The 19,361-nt window shown below is 54.9% G+C and overlaps 8 protein-coding genes across 8 annotated transcripts; 6 read left to right on the top strand and 2 right to left on the bottom strand.

The window, feature by feature from the left end:
- Positions 1-157: 157 nt before the first annotated feature.
- On the top strand, positions 158-985 carry BKA78DRAFT_237941 (uncharacterized protein; the record flags this gene model as incomplete). Its single annotated transcript, XM_066883879.1, has 2 exons — positions 158-524; positions 588-985. Coding segments are annotated over 2 exons (765 nt in total), but the record flags the coding sequence as incomplete, so codon positions are not given.
- A 1,498-nt stretch (positions 986-2,483) lies between these two features.
- BKA78DRAFT_40296 (P-loop containing nucleoside triphosphate hydrolase protein) lies at positions 2,484-5,393 on the top strand. The gene is made up of 4 exons (XM_066893134.1): positions 2,484-2,998; positions 3,052-3,349; positions 3,404-4,933; positions 5,002-5,393. The coding sequence occupies exons 1-4, from the start codon at positions 2,715-2,717 to the stop codon at positions 5,317-5,319; spliced, it is 2,430 nt and encodes an 809-aa protein (XP_066739698.1). The 5' UTR covers positions 2,484-2,714; the 3' UTR covers positions 5,320-5,393.
- Positions 5,394-6,884: 1,491 nt separating this feature from the next.
- Positions 6,885-7,904, top strand: BKA78DRAFT_324960 (uncharacterized protein). The gene has a single exon (XM_066889329.1). The coding sequence runs from the start codon at positions 7,171-7,173 to the stop codon at positions 7,735-7,737; it is 567 nt and encodes a 188-aa protein (XP_066739697.1). The 5' UTR covers positions 6,885-7,170; the 3' UTR covers positions 7,738-7,904.
- Positions 7,905-8,651: 747 nt separating this feature from the next.
- Positions 8,652-9,784, top strand: BKA78DRAFT_361610 (uncharacterized protein). The gene is made up of 3 exons (XM_066892446.1): positions 8,652-9,185; positions 9,331-9,483; positions 9,556-9,784. The coding sequence occupies exons 1-3, from the start codon at positions 8,770-8,772 to the stop codon at positions 9,638-9,640; spliced, it is 654 nt and encodes a 217-aa protein (XP_066739696.1). The 5' UTR covers positions 8,652-8,769; the 3' UTR covers positions 9,641-9,784.
- A 711-nt stretch (positions 9,785-10,495) lies between these two features.
- BKA78DRAFT_40268 (uncharacterized protein) lies at positions 10,496-11,336 on the top strand. Its single transcript, XM_066893132.1, has one exon. The coding sequence runs from the start codon at positions 10,629-10,631 to the stop codon at positions 11,217-11,219; it is 591 nt and encodes a 196-aa protein (XP_066739695.1). The 5' UTR covers positions 10,496-10,628; the 3' UTR covers positions 11,220-11,336.
- A 1,255-nt stretch (positions 11,337-12,591) lies between these two features.
- BKA78DRAFT_40273 (uncharacterized protein) lies at positions 12,592-13,791 on the bottom strand. Its single transcript, XM_066893133.1, has 3 exons — positions 13,386-13,791; positions 13,173-13,337; positions 12,592-13,080 (listed from the first exon to the last, which is right to left on the bottom strand). Exons 1-3 carry the CDS (start codon positions 13,594-13,596, stop codon positions 12,737-12,739), a joined length of 720 nt encoding a protein of 239 aa, XP_066739694.1. The 5' UTR covers positions 13,597-13,791; the 3' UTR covers positions 12,592-12,736.
- Positions 13,792-13,924: 133 nt separating this feature from the next.
- BKA78DRAFT_324955 (Fusaric acid resistance protein-like-domain-containing protein) lies at positions 13,925-17,674 on the top strand. The gene is made up of 6 exons (XM_066889328.1): positions 13,925-14,076; positions 14,133-15,115; positions 15,162-15,901; positions 15,951-17,012; positions 17,070-17,237; positions 17,304-17,674. Exons 1-6 carry the CDS (start codon positions 14,026-14,028, stop codon positions 17,402-17,404), a joined length of 3,105 nt encoding a protein of 1,034 aa, XP_066739693.1. The 5' UTR covers positions 13,925-14,025; the 3' UTR covers positions 17,405-17,674.
- On the bottom strand, positions 17,675-19,161 carry BKA78DRAFT_324953 (ribosome biogenesis protein NSA2). Its single transcript, XM_066889327.1, has 3 exons — positions 18,599-19,161; positions 18,289-18,513; positions 17,675-18,208 (listed from the first exon to the last, which is right to left on the bottom strand). Exons 1-3 carry the CDS (start codon positions 19,114-19,116, stop codon positions 18,166-18,168), a joined length of 786 nt encoding a protein of 261 aa, XP_066739692.1. The 5' UTR covers positions 19,117-19,161; the 3' UTR covers positions 17,675-18,165.
- Positions 19,162-19,361: the final 200 nt, after the last annotated feature.

Below are 19,361 nucleotides of genomic sequence, written 5' to 3'. Positions count from 1 at the left end.
AAGCCCTTCCACACACATCAATTCGCTCACCTGGGAGGACTACGACACACCACCGCCCTCGGCGCAACCGTTGCCACCACCATCCCAAGAAGCTCCCACACTTCCACCAGCAGCAGCAAAGACGCGCAACACGCACCACAGCGGCACGCTCCGACCCGCCCAGCCCAGTCGCACCTTCTTCGACCCTTGGAACTCGTCGTCGACAGGCCACCAGCGCGCCGGAAATCGCCTCGCAGGCAGCACATCGTGGCGGGCTTCGCGCAATGCCAAACTCGGGGCGCAGTTCCGTGGAGGAGCGGGCGGTGGCAAGCGCGTCGCAGATACGGTGGGAGCAGGGAGTGAGAACTTTGGCAAGGACGGCAGGAGAAAGGACGGTGGATGGGAGAGAGGCGCGAGTGGCTTAAGGGAGAGGGGCCAGTTGGCGATATGGGAGGTTGGGAGGGAGAGCAAGCGGAGACGGATCTCTGGCTCAGAGACGAAGAAGTCCGAGGTCAGGGACACTGGCCATGATTCGAAAGGCCACCGTCAAAACTCGACTGGAGAACCAGAAGGCGATGGCGCACCGAACGACAAGAGCGCCGATTCAGACGCAGATGACGACGACGAAGATGCGTCGCTGCCGCCCGAGAAGCAGATTTTCCGCAATCTTTGCTTCTACGTCAACGGCTCGACTGCGCCAACGATATCGGACCACAAGCTGAAGCGTTTGCTCGTGGCTCACGGCGCCACTGCGTCCATGGAGCTGGGCCGCCGCCGCGTTAGCCATGTAATTATCGGGCGCACAGGAAAGGATGCCGTCGGCGGTGGTCTCGCTGGTGGCAAGCTGCAGAAAGAGATTGAGAGGGTTGGAGGCAAGGGCGTCAAGTATGTCCCGGTCGAGTGGGTCGTCGAAAGCGTCAAGAGAGGCAAGAGATTGCCCGAGGCTGGGTTTGCTCAACTCAAGGTTGGCGCGCCGGCTGGGCAGAGGAGTGTTCTTGGAATGTTTAAGCAGAATGATAGGAAGGAAGAAGCATAGCTAGGATTGCATGGAAGTGGGCGTTGGTCTAGGACTTGGGAGAGGTCTTGCATCAGTGGGAGCAGACATGGGACGAGAGCTTGTAGTAGCCAACATGATACCCAATTGATGACTTTTGATGAAGCAAGTATTGGTTTGATTGAATCAGTAGACGCAGTTGGCACGTCCTTGAGCTTGCAATCAAGACAAAGAACCTTCGCAGTGGCTGCGTTCTATGTATGAGTGACAAACAAGGCGAGGTAGGCATCAGAGTGCAAATGGGATATGCTTCCACTGCGTTCACCATACTTTTCACTGCGTCGAGCTCCGCTCTAACAGGCATGCAAAGAAACACTTCGCATCAATTAGTGCAGGCAGTAGATGCTGTGTCAGTGGGCGTCGCCAGATATACTCGGTTCCGTGGGTTACCCTCAATAACTTCGGTCACGTGGTGCAGTGACGCGGCTGGCTCACGCCCTCCATGGAACGAAAGCGCTCTTGTTCAAACCTTACCATTGGCGCACACCATGAGGGAAAAATTAAGCTGGTTCCCTAGTGGCAGGTGCCCCAAGGTCAAGAGTATCACCCCACCCCCCAAAGGTTTGTATGGGGGCGCCTGCCAGGTAGATACCGGCTGCTACATGTAGACTTGTAGGAGCTGGGATTTACTGTGATCCACATCTTTTTTGGGCTTTTTTTCTTCTCGGAGCTCCATCCTCGCGATGCACTCACTCTTTTCTGCTGCGAAGACACTTAGTCGGCCACTCTGACTAGAGCTCTTTTTTATTTGCTCAGGCATTTCCCTTTCAGAGTAGGCCGAGTTGAGCGGTGGAATACTGACAAAGCAGCTCTTGAGTATGTCGCGTTTTCTGCTCTACTCACTGACCTGTAAACTCGACAGCACCTTGACCTCAGCAACATTTGAGGGTGTACGACGAGCTTCATCAGCCTGAGATTGGATGGCTATTCGCCTTCGGGAAACCCTCTTGGTGCTGCGAATGCCAGTTGGAGATTGCCGCTGGACATGAAAGTTGGAACTGGGTGAGCACACAGTAAAGAAGTGGAATAGAGAGATGCGACTACATGTGTGTTGCAGTCGTCGACTTTGAACTGGTAGACACCGAAAGAGACAATGACTTGAACGTGGAAAGACTGCTTATATGGGGGAGAAACTTCAGACCTTTTGCCTCGATCATTTTCATCGAAAAAGGATTGAAAGATTGATTGGAGGAAGTTGACATATGCATGGACGTCCCCCAGTGAGAGGAAAGACTCGAGAGAATCGCTCTTCTTATTGAGTCTGCGTGGAGGCTTCGAACCTGCGAAGAACAAGACGTGGTAATGACAGGTGGTTGCGGTGGTTACCTAGGTGGTGAGCACGTGGAGAGGAACATGGCGGGGGATCCGTGGAATGGCCCGAGCTCCCGTATCCGGCGGCCCGGGTTGCTGCCTCCTGCCCGTGAGGCTGTGACGTCCGCAGTGGCAGATCTCCTTTCACGACAACTTCAACCAACTCGGATCTTTCTCTCGACAATCCTTCCTCGTGAATCCCCTTGAAACCTCCGCTCCGTCTCACGACCCTACACCCGCTCCACCAGCTTATAACTGCGCGCCGCGTCTTGCGCCCATCATCGGAGCTCTCTGCTCGCCGCAACCCTAGCCACAGTAACGTGGCCACAGTTCTGGACGACCATTGCGACTTGCGCACGCTTCCCTTGAAATGTTCAACCGCGGGAGTCCATTTGGAGGCCGCCCGCAAGGCCCTCCACAACAATCGGGATACGGCCAAGCTGGCCAACAGCCTCCTCAAGGCTATGGGGATCCGAGAATGAGAGGCTCTGGATTGCCAGGACGTCCGAATCAGCAAATGCCACCACCTTCAATGGGAGAGAAGCCACCCATGCCGCAATATTCGCGCTCTTCACAAGGTCCTGGAGGATCGCAAGCTCTTCAACTTCAACCGGTCAAGAATGCATTTGGAGATTTGCTCATTTGGGGAAACATGTCAGAACTTGCGTCGAATCCTGCGCCGATTCTGCTGCTGACTTTCTGAACAGTGCTGCTGTTTCCTCTAGGGACTTCCCCTCCGGCCCTGGTCACCTCTTGTTGAATGATAAATATGTTCTCCCCGCGCAAGCGGTCCCCGATTGCCCGCCGGGGCAGATCGGCCTCAACGAAGCCCAGCGTTCATGGGCGGACATCAGCGTCTCGCCAGGAGCCTTCGTTACAGTGCGGCCCTACGAGCGGAACAATGACTTTTTGTCGTCGATGGATATTTCTGCTGTTTTTGCTTCGGCAAAACAAGCTGTCCAGACTAAATTCGATCAAGAACAGTTCGCTGCGTACTTTATGAGGGTTCGTTAAAAGTCACATATCTTCAAAACAACTGGCTGATTGGCAATATTGCAGACATTCGACGGCCAAGTGCTCGCACCAGGGCAGCAACTCCTGATGAACTTCCAGAACATCCGCTTCCGCCTGTTGATTCAGTCTGTCAAGTTAGGAAACGTAACCGACTTGATGACCGACCAGAATGACGACGAGCGGACAGACCCCAATGCCCGCGGTATGCTGCACAAGGGCACACAGGCCTTTTTCCAATCGGAAAAGGACAGCCCCGTCGGCGTCACATTTACATACCCCAAGGGCAAAAAACTGCAAGCCAACCAGCTCCTCAAATCAGGATTCAAGTTTGAGGACTTGAAGATCGGCGGCCTCGACACGGAGTTCAAGGCCATTTTCCGAAGAGCCTTCGCGTCTCGTCTATTTGGAGACGATCTTGTGGAAAAGCTTGGCATTCAGCACGTCAAGGGTATTCTCTTGCACGGTCCGCCAGGTACTGGTAAAACTCTTATCGCAAGAGAAATTGGCAAAATGCTTCGGATAGACGAAGACCACGTGCAGATTGTAAACGGCCCCGAAGTTTTGAACAAATTTGTCGGCCAGTCGGAGGAGAATATTCGCAAACTCTTCGCAAAGGCCGAGCAGGACAAGAACGAGCTGAACCTCATTATCTTCGATGAATTGGATGCTGTCTGCAAGCAAAGAGGCAGCGGCGCCGGCGGCGGCACTGGTGTTGGCGACAGCGTGGTCAACCAGCTGCTCTCGAAGCTCGACGGTGTCAACCAGATGAACAACATCATTCTGATTGGTATGACGAATCGTATGGACATGATTGACGAGGCTCTCTTGCGTCCTGGCCGTCTGGAGGTGCACATGGAGATTTCACTGCCAGATGAGAAGGGCCGTGTGCAAATCATCAACATCCACACCAAGAACATGCGCGACAACAATGTTCTGGCCCCCGATGTCAACATCGAGGAACTTGCGCAGCTGACGAAGAACTTTTCTGGAGCCGAAATCACCGGTCTCGTGAAAGCGGCCACATCATACGCCTTTAGCAGACACATGAAGCTTGGAGACAAGCCGACGATTTCGGAAGACGTCTCTGAGATGAAGGTGTGCCGTGAGGATTTCCTCAACGCGCTCGAAGAAGTGCAGCCTCTGTTCGGTGTTGCCGAGGAGGAGCTTGAGAAGCGAGTCCAAGGTGGCATTATCCATTACAACTCAATCATCAGGACCATCCTCGACGACGGAAAGCTTTACGTCAACCAGGTCGGCAAAGGTCAAACTTCTGTGCTGTCAGTGGCATTACACGGACCACCGGGCAGTGGAAAGACTGCGCTCGCGTCCCAGATTGCGCTGTCCTCGGGATTCCCCTTCATCAAGCTCATTACTCCTGAAGACATGATTGGATTCAGCGAGATGCAAAAGGTGCAGCAGCTGGACAAGGTGTTCCGAGATGCGTATAAGAGTAAGCTGAGCGTCATTGTCATTGACAACATTGAGCTGCTCGTGGATTGGGTACCGATAGGCCCACGGTTCAGCAACACGGTGCTCGTAGCGCTAAAGGTGCTGCTGGGCAAGCAGCCTCCCAAGGTAAGACACGCCCGAAGAGCAACGGCTCGGCGCCTTTCAGCTGGTATCATGTTGCTGACACGACGTAGGACCGCCGGCTTCTGATTCTCGCAACGACGACCGAGCGCTCGGTACTGCAGCAACTCGACCTGTTTGACCGGTTCGACTTTGACATTCCGGTCCCCAACGTGCAAACGCGGCGCGAGCTGCGGCATGTGCTGGAGGAATCGGCGTCGTTTGACCCGCCGCAGGTGCACGACATCATCTCAGACGTTCCAGACCAGATTGGCGTGGGAATCAAGAAGATCCTCACCGGCATCGAGACGGCGAGGCAGGACCCCCGCGATGTCACGGGTCGCTACAAGAGGTTTTTGGAGACGTCGATTGCGGCGAATAAGTTTTTGTGAGCAAAGGCAGCAAATGATGACTTTCGATGGCGTGGACTGGTAGAAGAGACGGGCATTGATGACTGGGTCTGGGTAGAACAAGACCGGCTACAACAGCGCGAGCGCCGCCGTTAGACAAAGGTGGACATTGGTATATCACTTCCATCTTCATAGAGCTGGTCGCTCTCTGCTTGTCTCGTAGACCGAAGAAACATGAGGAGTTGTCGAGTGGCAAACTGACAAGCTCTCTGCCCGCAGTGTACCTGCGCACGCGGAAAAAAAATTTTGCCCCTTCCAAAAGCGTGGATGCAAGACAACAGACAGATCGAGACAGCAATCAATCAAGAAAGCAATCAATCGTCGCATGCAGTGCTGCTGCACGTACAGATCGTATGTATGGCCGTTTCGCACGTAGCACGACATCAACAATGGGAAAATCAGGACACATGGGCCACAACGGAAGCACGGTGGTGGGCAGGTACATAGGTACGTACATGATGTAGTTACGGTAGGCGGGCGGCATGAGGCAAGTGCAACGTTGGTGCAGGTATCAGATTGACAAACCACGCGAAAGCCAGCCAGCCAGCCAGCCCCCCTGTCTGTCGGCCGGCCGGCCGCGCTCTGCCCTTGGTCTCTTTCCACAGGGATGCGGCAGCGTTTGACAGCTCGGAGCTGGCCGCGTCGTCAGTGGTTGAGATGGGTTGCACCATGTTCGGATGGCACGTACAAGACATGATATTGGCTGTACAGGCAATTGGTGGTGGTGGTGGTGAGGATAGTGGTAGTTGGGACGCTGTTATACGGCTCTAGCTGGCCGCGTGCGTGCAGGCAGGCCTGTTGTAGTTGTTGTCGTTTCCAGTTTCCACGACTCCCATGAGGTTGTGACTTTTGTGGCCTTCGAGGGGGAAAAAGTCGTGCAGGGCACAGGCTGTCGGGGGAGTTCGGCCCTGGCGTCAGTCGCCCTCACCTGTACTGGGGGATTCCCAGCGCGACGGCAGCGTTAAAGATAGGCCATGACAGGCCGGTTCCTGGACGTTGCTGCTCGCCTGGTTCTCTCCCCTCGCGTGGGTTCGTATGTATGTGCATGTACAATGAGTATTGACGTGGAGTGAAGCAATTTTTTTCCTCGATTGCCGCTGCTGCTGCTGCATGATCGCTTGTCCACGCAGGTCGAGGGTTTCACCAGTTTGGCAAATGCTGCTGCCCGGCTGCCCTCGCCGCTGACGCGATGAAGGTGGTTGTTTTCTTGGTTGACAGTACAAGCAAGACGGCTGGACGCAGTTTTTGAGACGGACGGGTTGGTCAGCGTTAGGCGTCCCCCATCATCATGTTTTCTCTCGCACGAGGCCGCAAGAAGGACGATTCGGGATTGGGGTTGCGCAGACGCAGCATGGAGGACTGTCAGTGGTGATGTTTTCGACTGGAGCTGGGGGCGGACGAGGGCAGCGGGCGACAGTCACATGGCTTCAACACCATTACAGAGTAGTGTAGATGTCGCGCAGCGCGTGCTGAGCAAGTGACCTCGGGCGGCTGCGAGCTGCGAGCATGTCAGGCTGCGATACTGCCACTTCACCTCACCTCTGGCTTGCCGTGCGCTGTGCGCCCGTCTCCCCACCTCGAATGCATCCATGGCATCAAGGGAGCGCAACCATCTGCAGCCGCGTGGCCCAATCGTCGTCTCCCAGGTCGCCAGCAGTGACAACGCATCACGGTCCTGCTGCACCGCAGCGCCTCGTCCGAAGGCTACCTCCACCATGAGGGGGGCTGTCGGCAATCCTCGTTGGCCTTTTCTTCGAAGCTTTTGCAGGGGCAGAAGGAGAAGACAAAATTGTATTTTCCATTTTTTCCTTGGCTCCCTGCTCCCTGTCCATAATGCTTGCTGCCCGCATTTTTCCCCTTCCGCCGCCGAACGACGACCTCACGTCTTCCCTTTGTCTCTTCATTTTGCCTTTTCGCCAACCCAATCCCTCTCTTATCGTCTTGACTAGCGCCATTGATCCTGCATTGACCGACCTTGCCTGCTGCTTCCAATTGCACCTTGCTGATATCAATGTGCGAGTCCAGCCTGTCGGGTCCAAGCAGCAGCACCTCACCTCGCGGCCCCCTCCGTCATCAGCACCATCCTTTTTGGAATTGTGTCGGGCAAACATCTTAGCCATCTCGCTCTTCTTTGCCACCGCTATGCACGCCTTTCTGATCGATTGCTGTCCCCCCGGTCCGTCCCAATCGGGACATGCCATGGCAGCAGCAGCCTTTCTCCAAGCTGCACGCGGCACGCATCGGCCGTGGCCGAATATGACCACGCCCACAGAAAAGTCCAACGTACGTCAAACCCTTACGACGTCGTTTCTTATCCTCAAGCAACCGTTTTGCCGGGATCATGGATCCGCTTCCTTTTTGCTAGCGTGGCAACCTCTGGGGGTCCCGGCCGGGGGGTAGCCAAAGTTCTTAGTAACTCTGGCAGTTTAGGGTTGAGGCAACCAAGATGAGCCTGAGGTAGGGTTTCTCTGCCTTCGTCTTTTCTCTCTTTTTTCTCCTCTCCGTTCCCGTCGACCCTTGACCTTGCTTGCTTGGCCTGTCCTTGCCTTGCCTTGCCTTTGCTGCCGGACCTTGCTCATGCCCATCCATGCCCTTTCATGCTTGGCCCAGGCCTGACCGGCCCGGGTCCGTCCCTCGTTCTGCTCCCAAAGCGGGTCTCTTCTGACTGTGTCAGAGCGGCGCCAGCCGATGCGGATGGATGGGGTGAGGCATGGATCGGGTCCTCTGCGTGGGGTGTGTGGGTGGTGGGTGGTCGTATGAGCGCCTGTGGGTTCAATCAATTGACAAGGTCGGGGTTCACGGAAGAGAGCAAAAATATCGAATGTCTACATCCCCCCTGACACTCAACGTAGGAGCCTTTTTTTTTTTTTTCGTCTTCAAACCGACCACCCGGACCACGCCGCTTGCTTCTACCTTGTCCAATTCTGTCCTGTCCGCCGCGACGACTCGCCATTCATAGGACCAATTCGCCTCCTCCGTTATGCAGGCCCCATCACAGCCTGCTTGCTTGCTTGCTGCCTCGTCTTGCTCCTGCTGCTGGAGCGGGGTCCGATGGCCTGGCTTGCGCCGTCTGTTGGATGATTCGTGCCAATCCCTTCCTTCGCTCTGCTGCTCCTCCTGCTGCTGCTTGTCATGGGCGGATGAACGGACGGCATTGATGTGATAGTGTGTCGTAGGGGCCGGATGATGGTGCGCACTGCCCACCCGTATATCCCTACCCTCCCATCATGGTCTCCAGGATGGTCGAGGTATAAAAAGGGTTCGAGAGCGGGACTGAACCTTCTTTCTCTTTGACACTTTATCCTCCTCAAGTTTTGAACTCACTTCAATTTTTGCCTCGCTCGCAGTGAACCTCACGCCAAACATCTCTCTTCAGCCAACAGGACTATCAGTATACTTAGTCTCAACATCACTACTTGTTCCAACGGCATCATGACCTCAACCTACTACCACCACCCCAACCCCTCCATGCCGCTCGCCATGCCGAGCAAGCGCTCCTCGCCTCACCACGTCCCGCACGCGCACCACAGCGCCCACGCCCACGCCCACGCCCACCACCCGTACGCCGTGTCCCCGCCTGAGACTGCCGACACGGTGACGACGGGGGGCCCGCCGTCGTACGACCCGACGGCCACGGGAGCGTCAAGCAGCTACGCGGGCTCCGAGTACGAAGCCGGCGGGCCCATTGGCGTTGGCGGTGGAGCTGGAGCCGGTGGGAGCGGCGGCGCGGCTGCTGCTGCTGCGCGCGAGACGGCCAGCGTCGACTTGCTCGACTACATGGGCGAGCGCTTGAACGGCGCCTTTGACGTCCTGGGCCTTGAGCGGAGCGTCCAGATGCAGTGCCAAACGTGAGTACTCTATTTCCCCTTGCTCTCAAAAGATTCCGTGTCAGTGGCAGGTCGAGATAGAGCGAGACGATTTGACAAGACGACCCCTCGTCTTTTGGTCAGAGTAAAAGTTAAGCCCCCCGACTGACAAGACTTGGCCCACCAGGTCCGGCGAGCTTAACGCCAAAACGCGCGAACTGCTGCACCTGCAGGCGCTCGCGCGGCAGCGGCTGGCGGCCACGAGCCGCAACTTCGCCGAGGGCATGAAGGCGGCCAAGGAGGTGCAGCGCGATCTCGAGTGGACGCAAAAGCGCGTTTCGTAAGTAACCAAAAAGGGAAAAAAGAGACTGGCGAAGAACTTGTCGAGCTGACGGTGTTATTTTCCGTCCAGGTCAATCAACCAGCGCGCTGCTCGCAAGTATCCAACCGAGTACAAGATGGCCAGCGAGCGGTACCCGGCGCCCGTCGATTGCTAGACTTGCAGCAATTGTCGAAGGCATGCACCGGCGTCTTGTCCTGCCTGTCGAGAAAAAGAAGAGAGAGAAAGAGAGAGAAAGTAGCATGAGTTGCACTCGAAAACGACTGCGACCAAAACTCCAAACAGCACGGCATACGAGTCTCCCCAGCCAAAAACCTCGCTTTTCCTCTTTCGCAGCCAAAATCACACCAAATTTATGCGCGGCTAGCGCCTCAGAACAACGAGCCGCTCGCGCTCCGATTCTTTCTGGACCGAAAACAGAGTCCCGAATCGACGACTTTCCACATGACCTGTCTGGCACGAGCGAACGAGCAGATTGCTCCAATTTCTCCGAATGACATCCAACCGCGCAAACATCGACGAACACCTAGGCTCGAGCTTCGAGGCCATTTGATGACGAGAAAAAACATCGAAAGATTGAAGAAGACGACAAAGTTTCATGTAGAAATATTGGACGGCGGAACCTACACACACACACATACCTTTTCTCACTTATTACTCGCGGGTCTCAACAACACCACCATCCAAGACCGATTTTCACCAACATCTACAAAATTTCTCTTTTCTTGGGAGTGGCCTACCTACCCGCATACCCACCTACCTACCAGCGGAGCGGAGCGCAGCACACCCAGCAAAGAAGAAGTTGGAACCAACAATGATCCACCAATACCGACATCAGAAGGAAAAAAAAAAAAAAAAAAAACGTCCGCCCTACCATAGGGCTGAGCAGCCAGCCCAGCCGGCCCAGCCAGCCATGCTGGGGGGCGCGCAATCTGTGCAGCTATCTTACGAATCTCGCATCCCGGCGCCCATCACTCCGTCGTCACCGCACATCATCGCCCACTGTTTTCTGTTTTGCTTTTTCCTCTGCTCGACACCATGCAGGGAGGGCACAGGCATGGGTATACATCCTTGTCCGTCTGTCCGTCTCCGCTTTCTTCACACAGCACGGACCCGTTTGCCTATTCTGGCGGCTGAAGACTTCTATGTCGGTGACTGTGACTTTGACGGGGGTGCGGCAGCAGTCTGGCCGTCGTTGCTTTTTCCTCGGCCCTGGTTGTCTCTCACGCTGCCAGGGTGCTCTCTCCTGCATAAAAGACTGCTGGGGCCTTTGCATCAACAGACTACCAACACAGGCAGTCAGGGGGCACGAGATGGACATGAGGTCGGCAGTCACGGAGAGCTCGACCAGTGACTCTGCACGGCCAAATCTCTGGCTGATGGCCGCCAAATTCTACGTACACCCACCCTTGCCACATACGACGCATCCACGATCGCCGCCGCGCCTCGTTTCGCGGCTCGGTCCGTCCGCCAATGTCGACGCCTGCCGGTGCCGAGTAGTACGCTCGTACATGGGGTACTACAACAAAAACGCTCCGCGTGCATGCAGACGGCCCAACACGACGTGCCCGGCGGGTCTCACTCGATCTCTCGCTCCGACCCGGCCCGGCCCGCCTTCGTCGTCTGCAGCATCGGCTCGAATGCAGGAACAGGCGTTGTGTCAGCCACTCAAGCCGCAAAGTCATGGGGGCAGGAGCCGGGGACGGGTCCACATGGCCTGCCCACCACGTGGCTGACGGTCACGGCAACGGCATCGGCAGACCAGGGGAGGGCCGGAAGCGAGCGAGGGGCGAGGAGCGAGCCGCCGGACTGGTTTCTGCAGACTGGTGACGAGACGAGACACTGCGGCGGGACGGCTCCAGCAGGTCCGGCCAGGGGCAGCTCCAGGCAGGAGGAGCCAGGAGCGAGTGATGAGCGGCGCAGCCATTGAAGCGGAGGACGAAATGTGCCGAATGGCGTGGGGGCTCGGATGGATCCGAGGTGGTGGTGTGGATGTGACAGCCAGGGGCGGCGCAGTCGGCGGATGCGTTCTTTCGATGCCCTGGCCAGCTTGTCCCAGGGGGGCAGGAAGCGACTTTGGCTGATGGCTGGATACTGCTGCTGGTGCTGCTGTCAGTCATACGGAATGTACAGGCACGGCATCATTTCTGCTTCTGCTGGTTCTGTTCCTGGGTATGGCGGGTTTCCTCCTTTAGTCTTTCCTCACGGTTTGGCGGTGATCTGCTTTTCATTGGAACTGGATGGGAGGCGTTTTACCCAGGCGCGCGAAATGTCGAGGGTACTCCTTTCCTCCAATGCTGCTGGTACGCAAAGTCACAGACAACAATGCCCCTCATCTCCTTCGACGAGCGTTTTCAACGACGCGCATATCCTAGAACGACGTGGTCGCTGAAGTAGGGCGACGCAGGCTCCTGAGTGGGCAGTTTGCTGCGCTGGCGAATGGGGCTTTCGATCCCGTTGCTATGCCATGCCATGCGATGTCATGCTGGGTTCGCCCCATGCCCGCCGCGTCTGATGCGGAGAGTGGCCCTGGCCCAGATCCTGTCTGCTGGTCCGGAGTTGGAGCCGTCATGCGTGTGATGTGCGTCAAGCTCGTGCAGGAAGAGGGGCCGTGGCCGTGATCTCGAGTCCGTGCCATAGCAGTGGCTGAGTATTGAGCTTGTTGGTGTGGAGGCGTGCTTTTGCTAGTTCATGATTGGCCGAGTGGACGATGGGACCCTCAATCGTGGACAGCTATAGGTGAGACTGATGACCGTGTTCCTAAGAGGATGAAAGATTTGCCTTACCCTGCCATTTGTGGGTCTTTGCAAGACAAACCCAGGTTTCGTGTGCTTTTGTGAGGATAACACGTGGAAAGGATTAATGCCAAACAAAAGGGAGGTAGGTAGGCCAGAAAGCCGAATTAGCATGACCAAGCTCTTTCCCCGTGCAAAAGAGCAACTTTGATGTGTACTAAATCTCATGATCAAATCTGAGGAGCGAATGCGGAATAAATCTTGGGCGATTCATTGCACTGTCTGTGTCCAAGCAACTTGTTCTGCCCCATCATGAGTGCGGCTTAGCTCTTCGCACTTTTCTTGGAATCGGGAATAAGTGCATTGGACGCAATCTATGATCAAGTTGTAAAAGCAATGTAGGGTCTGGAGGTGGATCCACTCAAGGAGATGCTGGACTGAGCATGGTCAACTGCCATGGTTCTCGGCGCTCTAGCGTCATCGCCAATTTTCATCTTCTTGTCGATTGACTCAAACTCTCAACTTTTTTCAAGATGTGCCCAGGGATCTTCAATAAAGCTTGGCAGGAAATAAGCAATGTCGCCATTCTCATTCCGGATGCCGTTCCTCAATGCGTGAAGGTCGGGTTCAGCGTTCGTGGAAGCGGGTTGAGTGTCTAACATTTCAGGCAAACTTGTTGGACCAACAGCTTCATTTGAGCCAGTAGTGTGATTTGAAGATGGCGTCGGGGGCTTTTCTGGAAGCCCTTTACCGCGAGCTAGGAAGGCAGCAAGTCCAGTCGGGACGGTCTCTTTCTTCTTTTGGGATTCCTTTGCAGGAACAGTACTCTGACTCTCAGTGCCTTCGCTTTGGCGTGGCCCATCTGGAATGAATTAGCCTCATATGATTGTGCATGAATGAAGAGTCCCCTCATTTGGCTTCTTCAAGAGAGATTGATTTGACCGGTGAACCTACTCCCTTGATGCGGTGTCGTGACCCTCATGTCAGACTGAGCGGTGACGGCCTCGGCATGCCTGGACCCAGTGGGAACGTCCGACGTGTAAGCAGCTTTGCTTGCAGGATTCACGTCGTGATGTTCGACCTTTCGTTTGCGTGGACCAAGGTCTGTCATGTCGGCACCTGGAATCATGTTGGTGAAACAGCTTGGCTTGCGGCTCTTTGAAATACCTTCTCCCTGGCGTTTCCGGGGACCAAGTTCGACACGGTTGGCGTCTGTACCAAAGTCTGTAGGACGGGATTGTCGTGGACGATGGTTCTCCGTCACCGCCTCCCCACCTCCAAACTTTCTCGAGCCCTTGGTCGATGAGCCGAATGCAGCAAAGCCCATGGCTGCAGCAATGTCGGGATCAACTTCCATACCAACAGTGTCGTCGTCCATGGTGACCAATCAGGCGCGCAGAGCCAAGTGAAGAAGGATGTGGGGTTGAGAAGATCTCGATGGGGGAGCGGCCTGAAACGACGCGCGCTCGGCTCGATCCCGACGCGTCCGTCACGGAAAGATGGAGCGGCGGGAGCGGATGGGAGAGGCGGAAAGTTTTTTTGTTTATTTTTTTCGGGTGGCAGGCCGTCAGTGAGGACTGAGGGAGTTGACTTTCTTCTTCGCTCGCCGTCAGACGCAACGAGAAGGCGGGACGTGGTCCAAGCTCCTGCATCAGCTGGATCTCATCCTGGCCCAAGCCAGCTGCCCAGGGCCCCATCACGCATATCGTCACTCAAGCTGCACTGGTCGCTCAAATCCCTTTTGTGCTCGTGTCTGGATCATGCCAAATCCCTTTCACCTTCTCCTCCGCATGCCGTCTAAGGCGACATGAACGGAAACTCGAGGCCTTTGAACTCTCGCCGCTGGCAACGGCCTACTGTAAATTCCCATTCCAACCTACGGATACTACAACTCGGACTGACACCTTCCAATAGCTTCGACAAGCCACTTTCATCCTGCCCAGTACCGGGGAGCGCGTTCGACGAGCCTTTACCCTTCGATCTCCTCCCATAGTTGACGACGACGATGAACGAGCCCCATTGCTTGGAAACGACGCCTCCGCCTCTGCCACAAGCCCTCGGAAACAAAACCGGGCTGTACAACGGGTCAAACATGTCTCGCACAAGGCGTACGAGCTATTCACCTCCAAGGTGGCCGTGGATCTCCTCAAATGCTCCATCGCATACCTTTTAGGATCCATGGCGACTTTCGTGCCCCCCGTGTCCGCCTTTCTTGGGAACAATGATGGAAAACACATGGTCGCGACCGTTACCGTGTATTTCCACCCAGCGAGGTCCACCGGAAGCATGATAGAGGCAACTTACCTTGCCATAATAGCCTTTGTCTATGCCACGGTCCTATCTTTTGCTAGCATGGCCGTGTCCATCGCATTTCGACATCTCCATCTGCTGCAGCTCGGCCACGCAATCGTGTTGGTCGTCTTTCTGGGCGGTGGATTCGGTCTAATCGGATGGATCAAGCAGAAACTCGGCAACCCATTGGTCAACGTCGCTTGTTCGCTGACTTCTCTTGCTTTGATCACTGTCTTGACCAAGGAAGGTGCTGTTCAAGCTGGCCATTTTTCGTACAACAAAATCTTCCAAGTGCTGAAAATGGTCATCATGGGCATAATCGCCTCGTTCTGCGTCAATTTGATCATTAGACCGTACTCAGCTCGGAAGCTGCTGCGAGACAACCTCCGGAAAGGCACGGATTCCCTCGGCGACATGCTCACAATGATTACACGAAGCTTTTTGTCGGGCTCTGAGGAAGAGCTCAAGCATCCCGAGTATCAAGATGCCTCCAAGACTTACAAGACTGTGTTCAACTCGATGAAGAAGAATCTGGGCGAAGCCAAAAACGAGCATTTCATTTTGGGCACTGAAAAAGAGTACCGCATTGAAGCTCGACTGGTCAAGTATGATCTTTACTTTCCCGATAATTCCCTGTGCTAACAAGCTCAGGTGCATGGAGCGTCTCTCGCAGAATATTGGTGCTCTACGTGGTGCGGCTCTCACTCAGTTCACACTGATCTCAAAGCCGCCAAGCGCTGGCACCAACACCCCCCTGACAAGAGTCAATTCGTCCGAGTTTCATTTTACAGCGTTGCCTTCGCCTCGTCATAGCCAAACGGGATTGAACCATTTAGCCGCAATCGAAGAACTTGGTGAAGAAAGCGATGGAAATGACGGGCAGTTGTCAAACTCTGGTGTCTCCTACCCTCCAAGCGGTGCTCACACGGCCGAGTCTCCGTCTGACATCTTTACCATGTTCATCTCACACCTGGGACCTTCCATGAAATCACTGGCATTCACCCTGAAAGAAGTACTTGACGAGCTTCCCTTTGGCCCGCCTCCGGAATACAAGATTGCGGTCAATAGGAATTTCAGGGGAAGTCTCCTCGAGGCAAATGAATTGTTCAAAAAGGCCAGAAGAGAGGCTCTTGCAGCCATCTACGCGAATCGGAGTCTCAACAGGAGCAGACCAGTTGAGGTGCTCGCGGATTACGAAGAGGTCGCCGCCAGTTGCGGATACTTCAGCTCAGCTCTACAAGATTTTGCCGAGGAGATGATTGTCTATCTAGACATTCTAGATGAGCTCAAGACGAATCTCGCACAGAAGCCAAGGAAGAGGTCCTGGAACTGGATCTTGTTCTGGCGCAAAAACAAGGCAGACACTGTTGACATCGAGGAGTATCGACCAGGTAAGACTCCACGTCCTCATTACTGGAAGGGTTTTGCTAATCTGGGTAGATACTCCTGACATTATCGAGCACAATGAAACTCAGGGCATGTCCCATGGCATGCCCGATCTCATAAGGCGTCAGACCGATTTCAACCAGGTAGAGAAGATTCACCGCAAAGCAAAGTTAACCTATCGATTGTGGCAGTATTTTGCATTCCTTCGAAGAGAGGATCTCAAATACGCTACCAAGGTCGGAGTGGGTGCTATGCTCTATGCAATGTGGTCCTACGTCCCGGAGACTCGCCCTATCTATTCTCATTGGAGGGGCGAATGGGGTCTCGTCTCCTACATGCTGGTCTGCTCGATGACAATCGGTGCCTCCAACACCACAGGAATCCAGCGTTTTGCCGGTACGTGCCTGGGTGCCGTGTTTGCGGTTATTTCGTGGACAGCCTCACGTGGGAACGCTTACGCTCTCGCCTTTTTTGGTTGGCTGGTCTCCCTCTACTGCTTCCACTTCATCGTCGCAAAGGGCAAAGGACCCATGGGCCGGTTCATCCTGCTCACGTACAACCTCTCGTGTCTCTACGCATACACACTTTCGGTTCGCGAGGCAGAAGGTGATGACGACGAAGGCGGTGACACTCCGGCCATTGTTGAAATCGCCCTCCACCGTGTCGTTGCGGTCATCTCCGGTTGCATATGGGGAATCGTCATCACTCGTGTCATTTGGCCCAATAGTGCACGCCAAAAGATTAAGGATGGCATCTGCATTCTATGGCTCCGCATGGGCCTCATTTGGAAGAGAGATCCACTCGCCATGTTGGTTGAGGGAGCCTCCAAGTACTCCTACATGGACATCAGGGAGTCTATCGAATTGCAGAGGTTCCTGACTCACTTGGAAGCTTTGCGCAAGGCTGCGACGTCCGAGTTTGAGTTCAGCGGACCCTTTCCCAACAAGATTTACGGCAACTTGCTGAGTACCACTGGGCGGATGCTCGACGCATTTCACGCCATGAACGTCTTGATCACGAAAGACCTCAAGGCTACGCCAGGAGAAAGAGAGTTGCTTCACTACACGAGGAACGAACGCATACAGCTGAGCAGCCGCATCAGCCACTTGTTTTCGGGTAAGCCGTCAATTCTGCATGAAGCGTCTGAGCCTCGATACTAACACTCAATTCCAGTCATGGCTTCGTCGATGAAGCTGGAATATCCGCTCAACGATGCCCTGCCCAGCGTTGACCACACGCGCGACCGCCTCTTGGCCAAGATCTTTGAGTTTAGGAAGAACGCCGCCGAGTCGGACAACCACGTTGCAACCGACGAAGACTACGAGTTGCTGTACGCCTACGGTAAGTTGCTCTTTCCCCTGCTCATCCTAGATGTACAAGTAGCTGACATGCCTGCCTTCTTCGTAGCGCTGGTTACCGGCCAGCTCGCGCAAGATATTGCCAATCTCGGCCAGGACATTGAGCAACTGTATGGCGTCCTGAATGAGGACAACCTCAAGCTGCAATAGTGGCGCAACGAAAGACGGAAAGAAAAGACGCAATCAGGACAAACAAAAAAGTAAACGATAGCGAGCGGTACATTAGGCATTTTCTTGATGGAATCAGGCATCCGAGATGGGATCGATGGGCAAGGGGAACGTACTGGACGGGAACCGGGAAATTTGCCTATCCTCTTACCTACCTGACTTTGTTTATGACGAAAACGACTTGCATTCGGCCATGGCGTTTGTATTGTACGTTAGGTTAGCGGATGAATGCGTTTATTGGCTCAGGGGTTGGGTTTGGACTGCGTGATGTCTCTGCTGGTGTGCAACTAGGATTCTAATCTTTACAGTCATTCTGTCCTGTTTCCAACTCTGACTACATCCTTTGAGTGCGGATGCGACCCAGCTCTACAAATGCTACATTCAATCCTTCTGGGCTCCCAGAACTGTTGCAGTGGTCAAAAGGAATTTCCATCACAACTCTAGCAACCAGGGCACTCTGAAACGTCCATTGAAAACGCTCTGGTATTTTAATTGGTAGCAGTGAGCGTACGTCAAAAAACTTTTGCTATCTATTATGCCCAAAAACTTCCTTTTTTTCCCTCGACCTAGCGCTGAGAGGACCTAGTCTGTAAACCGAATTTTGGGGGAGACGCATGTTTTGATAAAGGCAACCTTGAACCGTGTGTGTGTGAATATTGTGATTCCCCCTCTTGATGATGCCGCAACGCCGCAAACTCCCTCCTGCCGACAACGAAAGCGAGTGCCAAAAAAAAAAAGAAAGACTAGACGAGCAGGACAGCGTTGACGCAGCCGTCGTTCTCGGGGCTGGTGGCGACATGTTAGCAAAATGCCATTACTGGGATGGGGATTCTCTGCCTTGAGGAAGAAGGGGCTGGCTGGCTTACTTGTTCGTGACCTGGGCGTAGCGAGCCCAAGCGACCTTGCCGGTCGTCGTCGTCAGACCCAACTCGCTGATGTTGACCTCGACGACGGTACCGCGCGTCAGGACGCCCAGCTGCGTGCTCAGCGGGTTCTGCGGGTTCTTCTTGACGCCCAGGATGGGCAGCTGCACCGTGACGCCGAGCTCGGGGTGCGTGACGTTTGCCTTTTTGTAGCGGAGCGCCATTGGCCTGGTGGGCATGTAATGTCAGCTAAAGCCCCGGATCAAGACTCGTTTTCCAAGATATTTTGTTTGTGCTCTTGTTCCACACTCACCTGATGAAGCGCTCAAACTTGACGGGCCGCCTCGTAAAGTCGGGGCCGACAAACGTCGGCTTGGTGATGACGCGCTTCCAGCCCTTCTTCTGCGTCTTCTTGCCCGTCTTGACGACGCTAAACATCTCCTCCTCGGAGATACCGCGGACCTTGGGCAGGGGGACGCTGAAGCGGGCGGCCTTCTCGTTGCGCTTCTGCTTGATGGCCGACGACAGGGCCTTGGCGTTGTTCTCGGTGGAGCGGTCGAGCAGGTACTGCGGCAGGGGCGTGGTCGACGGCTCGGCCGCGTCGGTCGACTTGACGTTGCGCTCCTCGTGCGCCTTGATTGTCTTCTTCAGCTGGATCTTCTCCTTGCGCCGCTTCTCCTGGTACAGCTTGGCCCGCAGGCCGCGCAGGTTCTGTGCATCCTTTGACGCCTTGTGGCCCTCGCGCGCCGTCCGCTTGCGCTTCCGCTCCTCGTAGTCCAGACGCTTGCCGTGCTGCTTCTGGAAGCGCTCGATGTACTCGTTCTGAGGCATGGTTGGGGGTCGGTAGGGTGGCGATGTAGTTCGGTGGTGTTGTATCTGCACTTTTGGAGAAGTTGATGAATCTGCCTTGGCGGTGTGGCGGAGATGAGATAAGATAAGTGCACGGACCATAGTGAACCCGTCCAGATTGGGACCATGGATTTATTTTCTACCGCTCTCCTCCAAGATCAATAACGAATACCTCTACATTGCAAGCATGTGATAGACTGCTGAAACATCTTTGAATCACCTGGGTA

Source organism: Phyllosticta capitalensis (genome assembly GCF_038381095.1).
Source record: "Phyllosticta capitalensis strain CBS 128856 chromosome Unknown BKA78scaffold_11, whole genome shotgun sequence".
Lineage (NCBI taxonomy): Eukaryota > Fungi > Ascomycota > Dothideomycetes > Botryosphaeriales > Phyllostictaceae > Phyllosticta > Phyllosticta capitalensis.
The sequence above is the reverse complement of the archived record's forward strand: the minus strand, read 5'-3'. Positions and strand labels throughout refer to the sequence as shown.